Source organism: Anticarsia gemmatalis, chromosome 10 (genome assembly GCF_050436995.1).
Source record: "Anticarsia gemmatalis isolate Benzon Research Colony breed Stoneville strain chromosome 10, ilAntGemm2 primary, whole genome shotgun sequence".
NCBI classification, from domain to species: domain Eukaryota; kingdom Metazoa; phylum Arthropoda; class Insecta; order Lepidoptera; family Erebidae; genus Anticarsia; species Anticarsia gemmatalis.
The window spans coordinates 1,326,091-1,342,420 of record NC_134754.1 but is presented as its reverse complement, the minus strand read 5'-3'; the positions used below and the strand labels follow the sequence as shown (position 1 = coordinate 1,342,420).

The following is a 16,330-nucleotide window of genomic DNA, read 5'->3' as shown; positions in this document are numbered from 1 at the left end:
TATAAGAAAAACTGTTATAAAAAAACAAAAATATACAATTTTGTAAATAAACTTAGTAGTTCCAAAAAATATCAGGCTGACCTTGGCTATTTAAGTCATTGAATAATCTTAAACCTTGTAAGCTAAAATTCCGTTTAAAATTTTCCTGCCAGCGGTCAAACGACACTGCTAAAAATTAATGAGGAAAATTTCCACTCCAAAGCTTGCCTTGAATAATGATGTATAAACGAACCGAGATTTTGACGATAAATATAAAAAAACTGACATTTTACATACATATTTAATTGACCTGTAGGAAATAAATACCTAATTTTGTGCATAATATTATACCCGAAGGCTTAGGCGGAGTTGCATGAAATACAGTCATCATTCTTTAACTGTTAACATTGTAAGTCTCATGCGTCTATCATGGCACCTCTTTGCCAAAATATACCGTTACCGAACTCCGGACCTCTCTTACCTCCGGTTTCTGAGGAATAGTTAGCGGTATCTATTCAATAGCGTATAAACTCATATAAAAGAACGAACGCTACTGAATAAATAAACTACCGCTAAATGTACCTCAAAAATCGGGGGTCACTCACTTAGCCCGATCCGGGAATAACACCTGAAACCTCGCGGTCAGCCGTCGTATACACTGCCGTCTGCCGCTTAGACTAAAAACGCAGTAAAAATAAATGGTATTTTTCATAATGTCGTGTATAGACCCGACATTATGAAAAATCGGCACTCGGGCTCGGGACAAAGCAAATAATGATTACTATTAAGTATTATTTTTTATTTCTTAAGTATAAGATCACAGAAAAACCCTCAGCGGTCTTTTAAAATGTCATTAGATACAACTCTCTCCAATACCTCAATTTATTTCTCAAAACAATCGTATCGCTCCTTGTATCGTAAACGTAACGAGGTGTTTATCCGTCAGAGTGACAACGACAATGACGTCATTATGTCACCTGTGACGTCACATGTGCCTGCTTGATGCCGGCGACGATTTGTGGGATTAATTCCCATGAGCCGAGGTTGACGAGTGCGAGTTACGGCTGATGGGTTTAACTTGGCATTCGGAAGGTAGATTTCTGTATCGACTGTACCAATATTTTGTTAAGAGTTGCACGTAAAAAGCGTCAAAAAGTGTACTATTTGGTCATTATTATCATAATAACGGAAGTCTACTAAATGAAGAAGTATCCCTTCTGATGGTTAGAAATTACTATTACTTATTAAGTAGGCAACTGATCTGCTGAAGCTTTGTCAATTAGAGAACATTGCCGGTGGAACCTTGCTGTAAATGTTTTATTTTTATATCATTTTTATAGGTATGCCAAGTCCCCCTTCACCTGGCCAGCGTGGTGAACTCAAGGCATAGCCCTTTTCCTATAACATGAATATATGTACCCTAGTCTGGCTGTGGAACACTAATGACCAAAAAAAGTTTATCATAGATAAGGTGATCCACATTCCACGCGTACTAAATAGTGATAGTTCTTTAACTGATTTAATTCTATAAACTAACAAGTAATTTCTAGTGATCTTAAAGCTTACCTTACTTATTTCCAAGGAGATTTTTAAAGTCGTTTATGAAATTATGAGTCCCCATAAATTGTATGCATTCCCCCTTACGTTGACGACTTGACGACCCGCAATCTGCAAGACGTTTCATCACTTTGATATATCGTTCCGTAAATCATAGCGCGTTTATTACGACTTCTTACGACTTGGACCGACTTATTACGAGTTTCCGACTTATTCGCGAAGAAGTAATCATTTTAATTTGTTTCTGTTTTGTAATCGCGGGAAGTGCGATGTGATAAATGTTTGAATTAATAACTTTGTTCGCAGATGTTCTTTTTGATGTTAATTATGTTGAATAATGTTTTCGTTTGTTAGGTAATAATGTGAGGAAGGATTTGTCTTTTTAATAAAGTAGGAGTATCTACTCTTTTAATAATCATCTCAAAAGTAATACTCGTTAGCTATGTACCTATGTTTATTATTTTTTAGAGTTTAGGTACCTTTGTTATGTACCACATATCTTGTATTATAAAGATTTTAACAAGCATACAAACAACGGTCACTAATTTAACATCTTTGGTAAAATCTCATTAGCTTAAACTATGTTTACGTGTGTCTCATTTACCTACTCAAATGACGAACTTATAACATATCACAACTTATTATCAATTTCGTAAAACAAATGATGATCACACTGCTGTACACATATATATTACGCTGTAAAGTCTATCGTATCGCCGTCATATTATTATATTTTATGGACTTGTCTTTTTTTTGTTAAGTGAAGGGCGATTTGTTCGTTTTGTTTGGATATGTAAATAATTAATTGTAGTTTCACTATCGCATTACACTAATATTTGTTAATCATAGGAATCCAATATAGGTAAATACGTTGACGCTTATGTAGTATAGTAATGATCGTAAGATTTAAATTTTCAAAGAATACCTATAGAAATTGTTATAAAATATCCTTCAAAATTAATATCAAGTTACATGGGGCACGTAAATCAAAATGATGTATAATTTCCCTCAGGTGAGGTGGTTGCCGGCTTGTCTTCGCTTGTCTACATCCCGATTACCATACTAAGTGCGGCCACGAATGCTGAATTATTCCGCTCGGTACTTACAAGTGTTGGGACCAATGTCGGAGCCAAGGGTAAATTGAAATACTTCATAGGAGGAACGACTATTGTCCTCATAACGTAATTCTTACTCATTATCTGGAGAGTTTCTTGCACGAAAAATACGTAGTTTACTAAATTAAGATTTGTAAACTACTTTTCCTTTGTACGCAGACAAATAGCAACCACGATGAATATTTGACTTGACTTTACAATAAACCGTTTAAATATTTCCCATGTATTTGACTGGTTGAGTAAAACTCGAAAAAATAAACAAACGTTAACACATAACACAAAAAGTAATAGGAAAACAATTAACGCCACAAGAAAGTCATAAGCAAACAATTTTCAAAATCAAAAAGTTGAAAAACAATACGAATGATTGGAAGTTGTATCCGACGTTCTCAAAGAAACGTAATTACTGCTTCCTTCCAATATCTTCATTTAAATATTCACAAAAATATAACAATTTGTTTCATCACAAGAATTCAATCGACAATCGTGAAACATTTGGCCTTTGCATTCTCTTAGGAATATTTGGTACAAGGAAAAAAATGCACTTAAAATTACGATTTTTTGACAATGTTTACACAAGAAAATCACTTTGGAAGCGTGAAATTGTATGAGAATGGGTTTTTATTTGAAAACATTTATTATTAAACAACTATTATATTTAAACAGCTGTTAAATTAACTTGCAAATATCGTTCACATGTCTGTAACGAATGTAAATTAAGCTGGTATTATAATTTTATTGTAATTAAAAAATATGGCAAGGACAAAATAACGGTCGGTCGGTATCAGTTTTCAACTGAAATCAGAGTTAAAAGTTGACTTCAGACCTATTCCTTAAATAACCATTTAAAATTACAATGCGGCTCGTGAAACAGCGTAGCTCATATAAGGTATTATTCTAACATATCAATTTTCAACAACAAATCCAACATGGCGATTGTATTTGAAAGCCGAGTAGGCAAAGGCAAAGGCTTATACAGCCAGGTCCAATAAATTGTGTTGTCAAGACAGGCACTACACAAAGGAGGCTGAACTACATGTCAAAGGCGTGTAACTGGCCACACTGACATGGAATGCTTTTTAAATGATGGCTGTTTTGCTTGTTTTTGTCGAATTTCGAATTTGGAACAACAATAAAGGAGTTTAAAATATGGTAGTTGACTGGGTTAACGAATTTATATTGAAAGTTAAAAAGTTTATATTGACATTTTTTAAACACCTCTTTTATAATTTAGATCAACACAGGATTTAGTTTTGGGAAGTCTTTTTACGTGTATCGAGTCGATATAATTATGTAAGTTCGAAAATCACACCCTTCCATCTTGCTCTAGAAGCATAATATAAATTCCGAAGAACAAGGCTTTTGTTAGATACAATCCGATCAATAATATATTAATTCCAATATTCGTTATCACATAATTAATCTATCCAAAGTTATCAGTAAAATATTAGGACGGTGTCGTGGTAACGAAGGTTTAATGATAAAACGACAAGGGAAGGTATTCTTATCAAAGGTAACTGAAGGTCATCAGCTCGTTAGTGGAGAAAAAATACCGAAATATAAAAGAAAAATGAGTTTTGGCGGTTTCATGCGCACGAAAAGATTGACTGAGATAAAAAGTTAAGCCGATTTTACATGATTGAGTATAGAATACAAAAAAAAACCGTACTTATACCCTGTTTCATGGACAACTAATACAGATATGATAAAACTGACTTATAATATTGTCTGTCCGTTATGCCTTAACGGCTAAGGAGCTTTTAAAGATATATCATACTTTACTTTTACAAAACCATCCCATAGACCTCTTATCATTTTCTCAAATTACATCCAAGCAGACAGACACTCAGATCCGCTAATATCTTTTTACTTGATCATTCAAGAAATGAGAACAAAAGTCGACACCAGTGAAACGTATGACAAAAATACGAAAATCCACCAAAATATTTGTATCATACCACAAAGGTTTATAAAAAATATTTTCACTTTTCTATCAGCATTCTTTTTGATCTCCAACACCAGTAGATTTCTTACAAAAACTCGATTGATTCCTGTGGGAGGCTGGGTATTGTGTTTTATACCTCGGAGGGTAAAGCCGCGGGTAAAACCTAGTGACGAATACATTTGTTAGTTGTATCCCAGGTGAAAACTAGTACAGTTTAGTGTTGATTTTTGTAGATAAGAGTTGAGGTTTTTTGTAATTTGTGCAAATTTTTGCACGCAGCAGTATTTTTTATAAAAAATCTAAACCTTAAATAATAGCAATATATTGCATACTATTTAATTTTAAATGCCAAACTCTCGTTATTCGATAGAACCGACTGTAGATAATTGCTCTACAGGTAACAGGTTCGTGTGGACAGATTTCCTGGGATAAAAAAATCTCATGAGTAAATCCAGGTTACAAACTCCGTGTACCAAATTTCATCAAACTTTCTTTAGTAGTTTAAACGTAATTGAGTATCAAATATATTATTATTATACAGTTAGGCCCTCTAAGGTAAAATGTGCTTTCGCGTCTATTCCTGCATTCTATTATACATATTATAATACTCATGCCACGCGAAACCTTAAAAGTTATGATGCATCGGAATATTCAAACATTTAGGTACTATACTAATATGGATTTTCCTCAACCAAAAATATTTTCTTGTTGCCAACTTTATAGCATCCCAAATTCTCCGAGTACAATACTTAATTATTCAAAACCTTATTAAGATACAATGTGTTGAATCGTCTGTGCCCACTCGAGCCCGCTATTAGCATACAATTTCATCAAATTGGGATACATCCAATGTAGAAGCGAAGTACATTTGTACCAACGAATCGGAATAAATCATGTCACTCGCTTTTATTTATTACAGTTCAAGTTAGTCACGAATAATGCTTGTACTGAAAAATTAAATTTCGTAAGGATTTCAATTATTTGAGTATGTCTTTTTATGTAACAAACTATTAAGGTATCTACGCCACGATACAACTAGTAAGATCATAAGATCTTTTCCCAGATCACTAAAAGTGTTTGGTTTTCTAAAAAACGGATACGAAATCACCACCTCTTTCCCATAAAGGTAGGCAGAGACCCGAGAACGTTTTCCAAAATATGCTAGCATATTCACAATATTTGTGTTTTGGTGACATGCCCCTACTACTTAACACGTTATTTTCTTATAACGAAAGTGAAAAAGAATAAATAAACAGCAAATCTTCACCTCTGCTTACTCCTTTGGCTATATGTAGTATGAACATATGAACACCAAAATAGGAATCAATGAAATAATATTTCTCATGCAACTATAGCCCTCAAGTCACCAAAAAGTTTCACAAATAATTACTTGTAAATACGAACTGACCAACGCCTTTATTCGTAGGTAAAGCGTCGAAGAACCGATTAATTATAATGGTTTCCGTCGAAGCGCGGTGGAATCTCGTTATAACTAACGTCGGTAAGCACAGCGTTACATTGGATATTCCCATTACTATGCTAAAACGACGGTCAGCTATGAACCATGGTACAAGTTAGGAGAAGAGCGAGTGTACAAACAGAATAGCAAATTGTGTGTCGGTTGAAAATGGCGTGCAATGGCGTGAAAGTAAAGTGCGCGCTTTACTGCGGGTCTAGTAAGGGTCGGTTCTGTATTCTACAAAATCGTCATTGCACAACGGAATTTACGAAATTGTCAGCAGTTAAAGCAAGTGTTCAGATTTATTCAATCGAAAAATGTTTCTTTGTCTGTTAGTTAAATCAGTGTAAGTCGAATTTAAGGCCATACCTCAAGAACGAGTATTGAAATATCTAAAACATACTCTGCTGGATTTTAAAAACAAATGGTTAACAAAGTATTTGATTTAAAAGAAAACTCAGCAAAGCTACAAAATTTTTGTTACTTTCGTTTACATCAGAAAAACGTTAAGAGTCTTCGGAATTTGGTCAATCCCATATATATTTCCGCTACAGCTTATAATATACACCATCCAGCATCACAGGGCGGCTCTCCAGCAATTAGACATCATTTTAATGGCACAACTGAACGGGAGATTTTCTAGCATTATCTCAAAGTTTACCTCTCACCGTACCTCGGGATATCCAATAGCGTTTCTTAGAGTTGATTATACCCCACCGACTAATGACGGGATGGAGCTGAGGTTTTACTTAGAACTTTGTTTTCATTGTGATTGGATTATATTGAAGCCATTTAGTAGGGATTGTCTTTTGTTAGTGGAGGGAAATGTAGTTTTGTGTCAGTTGCCATTTCTTTTACTTATGTGAGTGAGTGTTGAGTAATTGACATTTGACGAAATTTGTGTGTAGATGGGTGGTCTAATAGTTGTATTGGCGCTGAGCATCTCTAGGTATGGTTTGCATACCTTACAAAAGCCGTCAGCTGTATCGTTTGAATACAAAATATACGAAGGCTAAGTTTGTTGTAGACTTAAGGTAAACGTATAGAACAGTAGCACGCTTCTCTACAATTTGAACCACCAAGTATCGAGAGTTTGACATTGAATATGTACTACCAAAATTGTTTCTACGACACCTGTTAGAGGCGCTGATTAGATTGTCATACAAAATTTTCGATAGCTAGCCGGTCGTTGGTAGTCGATAGTGGTAGAGAATCGCGGTACAGTATCTTAACTCTGGTAAAATATAGATTGTATCCTATGCTTGATCAGAGATATAAGTGTACAAGAGTTTACCCACCACTTTGGTTAAGAAAATAATTATAATTATTAGACTCCGTGTTTTAAAAATTGGCAGCTAATATTAAAGCCAGCGTCTATACGAAAGAACGAAGGCACAAAATAAATAATAAAACACTATCTTACATGAGAGCTATTCAAATAAACCTTTATCCAGAGCTTATACGTCTAGAAGGATTTTAATATAAACTAGCGGAAATTGTTCCGTAGCGGAAAAATGTCGGCGTTGCGGAATATTTGACGAGGCGCCTCGAATAACACCGCCACTAATCTCGAACCGCGGGTTCGTATACATTTTATATAAGATTATGTAATGATGTGTGTTCAATACTTGTATGTTGTTCATTTTAATTAGTTTTTTTATGTAGAATATCTTCTAAAATGCACTGTGCAAGATATACACAGATCATATCTGTGATGTCTTGCAAAAAGGTCAGGTGCGTAGTACTCGTAACCAGCGCTCCCGTGTGGCAGGATGTATGGATGTGAAAAAGAATGGAAGTTTGTAAGGATCGTATTAAGTGGCATTCCTTGGCGTATGCCTACCTTACCTTATGGGAAAAAGGCGTGATTTTAGGTAAGTTCGTATGTATAATGTAGAGTTGTATTCCTTGAATATGGAGTGGGTATAAAGTGATTGAATATACTGTAAATCCAGAGACAAAATATGTTTTGAATTTGGAAGAAAAGTGGTCACCTATTATTAATACTATGTCATCAAAATCTTTTTCTCGAATTAATGTCAAATATTCAATAGTGCCAAATTATTAGAATTTGATGTATGATTAGGATTATTATACACACTGAACATACACCAAACTCATAGTTATTCATTTACCATACTAAAGTTCACACGTCCGCTTTTCGGCAACTTCCCTTAAAAAACCTCCAAACTTCAGCCCTAAATGTATCAGACAACCTGAAATTTAATTCCCAATTGTGACGTAACTTATCCTTCAAGCCCCTGGAGGGCTTTTAGTTCGTTTCAGGCAAAGGGCTGCCTCCAACTTGAACAGCCACGTTAATTTATTAAACGTTTTGATTGAAGGGCCTAATGAAATAGTTTGGTTAGGGGCCAGTGAAGGAATGTGGGGAGCGCTAATGAAAATATCGTTTGTTTGTAAATTAAAGGTTTTAAATATTTGATTTATGTTGTGTATGGGAATGATTTAAAGCATACAGAAGTACGTTTGTAGCTTTAATTTCAATAAAAAAATAAGCTATACTTTAAACCTATGTACGTAAATGTTTCAACTTTTGTGACATTTCCATTTTAATTTAAATAATAATTATATTGTATCTTTCTATATTTATAGAAGAATCTTAATAAAAAACTAAACCACTTTGATTTTCTACCAAGCAATATCACTCGCATGACTTTGAAAGGACCACCATGACAGAATTATTAAGTGAAATAACAATGTAATTACCGCCCTAAATGCTATATTAACACTCCAATCAACTCCCAAAATTACTCGCACAAAAATAGTTTCCAAAACATCAACATTGGGACTAATTAACTAAAAACAGCCGAAGCAATTAATAACTTTGAAACAAAACATGAAAATAATTAATGAATTGTAGCTAAAGTAGTGAAGTAATTTTCGATTCTGTTTGACGGCACAAGGGCCGTGAGATATTACAGCTAGTGAATGCAATCCCGATCTCGCGGGATCCCGATCTCGCGAGATCCCGTGTATTTTTTCGGGATCAATCCCGAAGCATAATATGACGAGATCCCGTTCGGGATTGTCGGAGACGGCATTTTCAGCAGCTGGCTACATTGCAATAGACTTAAGATGCCGATAAGAAGCTCGTACTATTGATACACTTTGTATTTTAAGAGGCTACTTTAAAAATGCCATGTGATTACTTTTTATTTTGATCTCCTGGAGCTACACCTACTTTTTTGATTATGTTCATGTTATTACACCTGTTAATTATGTAACGTTGTTAGTAATATTCAAAAATAAAGGCATTCACCACACTATCACACACATATTACATTAAACAAGCCGTTCGAATTGTATTATTTTTACTAACTAGACGGGATCCCGAAAATCTCGGGATCCCGCGGGATTGATATTTCTGATCGCGAGGGATCTCGAGTTGACGATCTCGAGTCGGGATTGCATTCCCTAATTACAGCTAAGGCCTATAGTCCACTGGCGTTTTAAGAGCGACGGCGTCTTCCCAACGTCTGCGTAGCGTGTGCGTCGCGTGGCAAGCGTTAATGTCCGCTAACCGTGACGACATTGTCGCGGTTGGATAGTACTATTTGGGGCACACGGACAGACTGGGCTATCACGTATCTCAGTTCACAATTATTTGAAAACTACTATGCTGTACATTGTTTTCTTCATCATTAAAGTAACTAACACGTTGCGTCAAAGAAGAAATGTATTAAATGGTGACCATCAATTTAACATACACTTGTCTGTTGTGTACGGTTGCTCGCTTCTCTACTACTATCGACTGCCAACCACCAGCTAGCTATTGATAAATATCATACGAAAATATGTTTAGCGCCTCTACCGGGCTCCGTAAGAACTATTTTGCCAGAACATTTTAAATGTCAAACTTGCGCTACTCGAGAGTACCGACTGTAGGGAATTGCGCTACAGGATGGCATGATTGCTAACAAACGCGACATTAACATAGCGTTTTCGCGACGTTGACGCTACGGAGACGCTAAAGGAACGCTAACGCTCGTATAACGCCAGTGGGATAGCGGCCTAAGGGCCTAAGATCTGTTTTAGACAGTTTTCAAGTACCTACACGAACAACGTGTATTTCGTAAGTTTAGAGTGTGTGTGGCAGCTTGTGCGATGGTGTGGAAGTATGAGGGCGTTTGTGGAGTTGATTCTTAGTGCTCGTTTTAGGATTCACAGGTTTTCTTGACGTGTAAATTAAGGCAGAGTTCTAGGCTCTCTCTCAGAGTACTCTTCAACAATAAAAAGTCCAAGTAGTTTTTCGTTAAATGATAACCTATTATTTTTATTTATTCTATGAATTTAGGTCCTATAACAACGCTTCTTTGTTGTGAAAATGTGTAACATTAAACCAAATTATTATAATGTTGATTTTGAATAACTAATTTGTGTTCCTACGATAGCGATAAAAATTTAATGTTCCTAGCCACTTCCATGGACGTCATCATTTGTGTTACAAAATAAAGCCAATAAAACATTAGCAATATTTAACAAAAACAAAACATTCGAGATTTTATATGAGAGAAAAGACCAACTGTTAATAAAATGATGAACTTTCATTTTGTCATCAAAAATCTTATTTCGATGAACTTTGTCAACGCCCAATAGGGTTGTCGAAAATAATTTCTGTAACATTTTAGCAATATTTTTCCGAACGAGTATGATCAAAGAACGTTTGAGATGCTGGCGAGCCAATATCGAAGTTAATTGCTTTGATCATCCCTCGATGGAGTTTTAGATTCATTTAATTGATTGCTGACCCAAAAATTTCCTTTTACACTGTATAAATTGTAGGAGGATGTTTTAACGCTGAATTGGTTTTGTGATATTTCTTGGTTTTAGTTTAATTTTGTTATTATCGTTGACTTTTGTATGGGAAATTCAACTGCGCCTTGAGTATTTTAAAGCTGTAGATAGCAATGGTACCAATTCTTTCCAAAGGCGAAACGGAAACATTGATCACGCTAACGTGTCAAGTGCGGGTCCAGAATGAAAGTACCCGAGTCAAAATAATAAATCAATTAATTTTTATTTTTATTTTGTTAACTAAATATTATTTTCTCTCTTTGCAGAAATCTTCGGGCGGCTCACAGCTTCGTTATAGGTAAGTAATTAATATCAAATATTTTTTTTTAATAAAATTAATGAAAAAAATTCCTTTAAATAACAGCACGTTATGTGTTAAAAATTAAAGCATGTTTTAAAAATTACACAATTTCAAATTATGTCTCGTACGACGAAAAAGTATTGACATTCTACAACAACCAGTTAAAAATAAGCATATATTTTTGCAAATAGCCAATAATGAGAGAAAATATTTAAATTTACTTGTCATCGCATTTCCTTTGCGATCGCATGCAGTCTATGAAACGTCTGCTGTTATTTTTACGGCACAAATATTCATACAACTCGTCATAGTATTGTGCGTTGATTACTAATTACGAGGATGACGTGAATGGCGCAATCGAATATTTGTTATGAAGTCTTCTTGATTGACACTAGGCCATGAGCCCATGACGGACTATTCAGCTGAAATTATAGTGCACCAACTTAGTAGAGAATTTTGGCATGTATGATTTCCTGGGTGTAATTATAGTCCAACAATTTAATATTTAACATAACATTACAAAAGTGAAATAAGCAAAATAAACTTACATACTTACTTAATATCACGAATATTAAACTCGAAGGTTAGGGCAGAAATGTATGGAAATACACCCACATCACGCCGTTAAAAAATTTAGTCTCATGAAATATGGAACAAGCCTAATGCCATTTACCGGGCACGTTACCAAACTACTGTTAAGACATATTATAATAAAATTAAAAATAGATCAATAGTACTTTGCCCGATCCGGGAATCGAAACCGAGACCTCATGATCATCAGTCGGACACATTACCGACCTTGACACAATGGCAGTCCACCATGGAGGCAGTCCACCACAGAGGCAGTCCACCACCGAGGTAGCCCGCCATAAAGGTAGTCCACCACAGAGGTAGTCCACCACTGAGGCAGTCCGCTATAGAGTCAGTAAATAAAGATACATACAAAATACAATATAACTTCTAACATACAAAGTATATGAAACTCGTACAAATATAGCGACTACCTCCATAATTCAATGTCCAACAATGGCTGTACAGCTGTGTTCGTCGATAATCAAGCCTTGTTCAATGTGTTCATACAACACGTTTATACTACGAGCTATGAATAAACAAACGGTGCATTGTCAACAATGTATATCGAACAACGCGATTGACCCGAATGGAGCATGAATGCGGTGGAGGATGAAAGTTTATGAGTATTTTGTTGTAGTCGGTTCAGTTATTGCTAATTCTCAAAAGGTATGGTTATTTAGAATAAAAGTATTGCATTAGTTAGTCAAAATTCTACGTACATTTTCTGTATGACTAAATAGTGTTATTTAAATGTATGTATATAGGGATTACATATTCTTCTAAGGGATAAATCCATGTTTTAAGCATAAAACTTATTTTAGTTTCTTTGATATTCGGAAGCATGTAAAACAATGTTTATAAGAATCGACGAATAACTTGATGTTGAGTCTTGAGTTACTACACTATTGTATTATTAGTGCGATATCATAAACAATAATAAACACATAAAAAATAACAGCAACCCTTAAATTTCAAATTTAACCTAACCTACCTAATAGTTCTTCCAAGAGGTACTATCGATTATACGATACACATATAAAATGGTACGGTATGTTGTAGGAAAATGGAAAACCCTATTGTTGACGAATCCAAAATATATGTTTCCTGAGTCGTGAGTGACTGATACAATCAGTTACTTTATATTACAGTTCCTTTATTGTTACCAGTTGACCTCTATGATGTTATCTAATAATACAGGTATTGTGGACCTTGGATATACACATTATTATAAAAAACTGAGATATAAAAATGGGGTATTTTTCAAAGGTAGTATTCCATGGGGTTAGAAATATGACTGGCTATATTTTCTCTATTTCTATAATAGTGGTATAAGTTAGGACCCCACGCAAGTGGTTGCAGTACCCTTGGGTACACACCAGTGGCTTTAGGAAGTTATGTGTGTATTATCACATGCTCCAACGGTGAAAAAAAACATCGTGATGCAATCTTGCATACTTGTGAATTCTTTAGAACAGTTCTCGAAGGTATGCGACTTCGACCCGCACTAAGCCAGCGTGGTGGACTCAAGGCCCCTCACTTGTTTGGGAGGAGAACCTTGCCCAGCAGTGGAACAGTAATGGGTAAAAATATTAGACTAAAATCCGGTGTGGAGTTGAGGTAGTAAGTTTGATTTTGTTAAGAGGTTAGATACCTAAAAATGAATGAAATGATATTATCATTAAATTGTGCACAAAAATGAAATGAGTTACTTGACGTAAAAGAAAAAAATGTTTTTCCAGAATACTCTTACATTTTGGTATGAGACGTGACTTGCTAGTAGCGGTCACGTCTCATACCAGAGTGTTCTAATAACAGCGAAATAATAATATTAATAACGTGCTTTTTCTTTATTTTGATAATTCAGGAAACAGAAAAAAAGGTGTTTAAATTAAAATATAAAATAAGAAAGAATTAATTATCTTGAGGAAACTTTTTATTCCGTGAAAACAATAACAAACTCGAACGAAATAACTAGAAATAATCTAAATAAAATATGATACTAATTAATTAATTACACGTCTTCTAATCATCATTGGTGTGTCGAACATCGGGTCAATGTCAGTGGTCGACTACGTGACGAGCATACAGACACTCTAATATCCTCCTATAACGTCCTTATCACACCTTTTATGATACAACAAAGCATCATAAAGTCATCATCATAGTATAAATTGAACCGAAATATGAGCACTAACATCATTCAACTGTCAACCATGAAGTTCTTAGTATTCTCTTGTGTGGTGATCGGAGTGTTGGCTGAACCACCTCGTTTCAGACCTGCGAGGTTCAGGTTCCAGCGGCAAGAACTAGCTCCGTCCACAACCGAGTCTCCTACTGAAGCTACCACCGAGTCTGGACCTTACCCTCCCTCAGGATGGAAGCCTGCTGGAGAGCCTTTCACTTTGCCAAATGAAGACAAACCTGCTGAGGAATACGGACCACCTGAAGGACCTTACCCACCGTCCGGATGGAAGCCTCAAGGAGCGGCTTTCGAGCTTCCTAAAGAGCCTCCAGCGACTACTTATGGTGTTCCTGATAATACTTATGGTGCTCCAGCTACTGATGCACCGACAACTGATAATCCTCAAGCAGAACGGCTCGAAGGTCCAGTTGAGGTCCAGGAGAGCATTGGAACGTACTACGTGTTGCTCCCTAATGGACAGCTGCAAAAAGTGGAGTTTGTGACAGAAAATGATGTTCAAAACATGAAGTACACAGCCCGTCTGCAGTTCCGTAATCCAGCTCCCCTTTTGGTGTTCAGACCTTGATTTTGAAAGTGTAACCAGTGATTATTGTAATAAAGTTGTATGAAATAATAATATTTGGTTCGTTTTTAATGTCTTTTTGCGTCCCCTTATAAAGTTTCATTACAATTGGTAGTTCAGGTTCAGTGGTTTAGCCGTGATAACAGAACAGAAAGACATTAAGGTAGATTGTCACTTTTCTAAAGTTAAGTGTAGTTGTTAGTCATAGAAGATAAACACAGTCAATATTGTTGCTTAAAAGCTTAAAATCTTATTCATTTAGGAATTTAAAACTTCAATAATCAAGTTATTAATAAACTTATATAACTCAAGCCTCAAGAACTCCTTGACTTGGCTTAAAGATAATAACTAATAATATCATAGCCGGCTTCGCACGAGTACCATACACAGATTAGTAGAGACTTACGTAAATTGCTATATGGATAATGTTTTTACCACCGATGGTTGGAACGGTAAATACATAGAATATACCGTTAAGCTTTATTTGATTTTAATTAATATGTGCGAGAGAGTACAGGTGATGGATCTACATACATTAATGTCTTCATTTGCGGGTAATATGAGCTCTCGCCTGAGGCGCCACCTACACGGCTTCTCATATACTATGTAGTATTGTATGTTAGGCTCTCGCGGTAGTGGCAGATACTGGAATAGGTAACTAAGGCCGGAAATAAGTTATGAATAAACGCCCTATAGGTTATTAAGCACGGGCAAAAGAACCTATTCGAGCCATGATCCGCTTTTTTGCTTTCTTAAAAAAGACAATTCCCGCACTTAGACTTGCTGTTATATCGTGGGGCCTTTTATAAACATACAAACAACAGACGCAAAGTACAACCAGACCTGAAACAACTATTTGTGGATCAAACAAATGATTGTCTCGTGTAAGAATCGAAACCACGACCTCCCGACGCATTGGTAGAGTTGTGGCAACCTTAATCACTGCGCCGATAAAATTTGACTTTAAGATAGATTATACTAAACCTGGGAACAGGAATTCTTTTCTAACAGACACATTTTGGCCAGAATTTAGTCATATAAACTAGTCAGTGCTATTATATAGTAACAAGCACCTCATTTTCAAATCTTCAAGGTCATTCCTCACAATGTCTTTACATAACTACCCACATTTTTAATAGGCAAATGTTTGTCAAACTCAATACCGGCCAGTTGGCTTCTATTCTCCCTTAATTACGTCCATTATGTACTAAGTATGTAGTTAAAAGTTGTTAGGAGTTTTGCAAACGTTACATTGTGCCTACAGGCTTTGGAGACCATGTTGGTTCAATAATGAACAGCGACTGTTCTTGGTATTTAAATAACACGATGGAAAACATTTCCTGAGTAAAACATTATAAAAAGTCTGAAAGTACGAGTTTTATTTGGTTTCATACATACTGTTGTATCCGTGGGCAGAGCTGTATGAAATACTTACACCTACGTTTCGCCTAATATAATGTTAGTCCAATCTAACAGCGAGCGGGTATAATATATGGTCATATACCGGTTAGTCATATTATTATGTAAGATGGAGCTATTGCCATATACCGGGCATATTTCCAGACTCCGGGTAGCTATAAAGGGCTACGAGGTACGAAAAGACCCATAGTATTTCGTTTGATTCACATATCAAACCGAAGACATGGGGTCTGTAACAGGACCACCAATTGCTGGTAACAGGACCAGCAATCGGATGCTCTACACTAAAATTATATTATTACTTAAGTAAAGTGTTCTATCTTTGTCTTTTCATTAGAATTAAAGTGTGACAGAAGTGCTCAATATATTATGTAAGTGTGAAGCACTCGGGAGACGTCGTTT

At 35.6% G+C, this 16,330-nt stretch overlaps 2 protein-coding genes across 2 annotated transcripts in view; both read left to right on the top strand.

The window, feature by feature from the left end:
- Nucleotides 1–16,330, top strand: part of gogo (thrombospondin-1 like protein golden goal) — a 293,513-nt gene that overhangs the window by 126,994 nt on the left and 150,189 nt on the right. Inside the window, exon 3 of the mRNA XM_076118881.1 lies at nt 11,137–11,168. The gene's annotated coding sequence lies outside the window, so the exon portion shown is untranslated. The remainder of the gene's footprint in view (nt 1–11,136; nt 11,169–16,330) is intronic.
- Nucleotides 13,940–14,563, top strand: LOC142975940 (uncharacterized). Its single transcript, XM_076119104.1, has one exon. It carries the CDS (start codon nt 13,958–13,960, stop codon nt 14,510–14,512), a length of 555 nt encoding a protein of 184 aa, XP_075975219.1. The 5' UTR covers nt 13,940–13,957; the 3' UTR covers nt 14,513–14,563.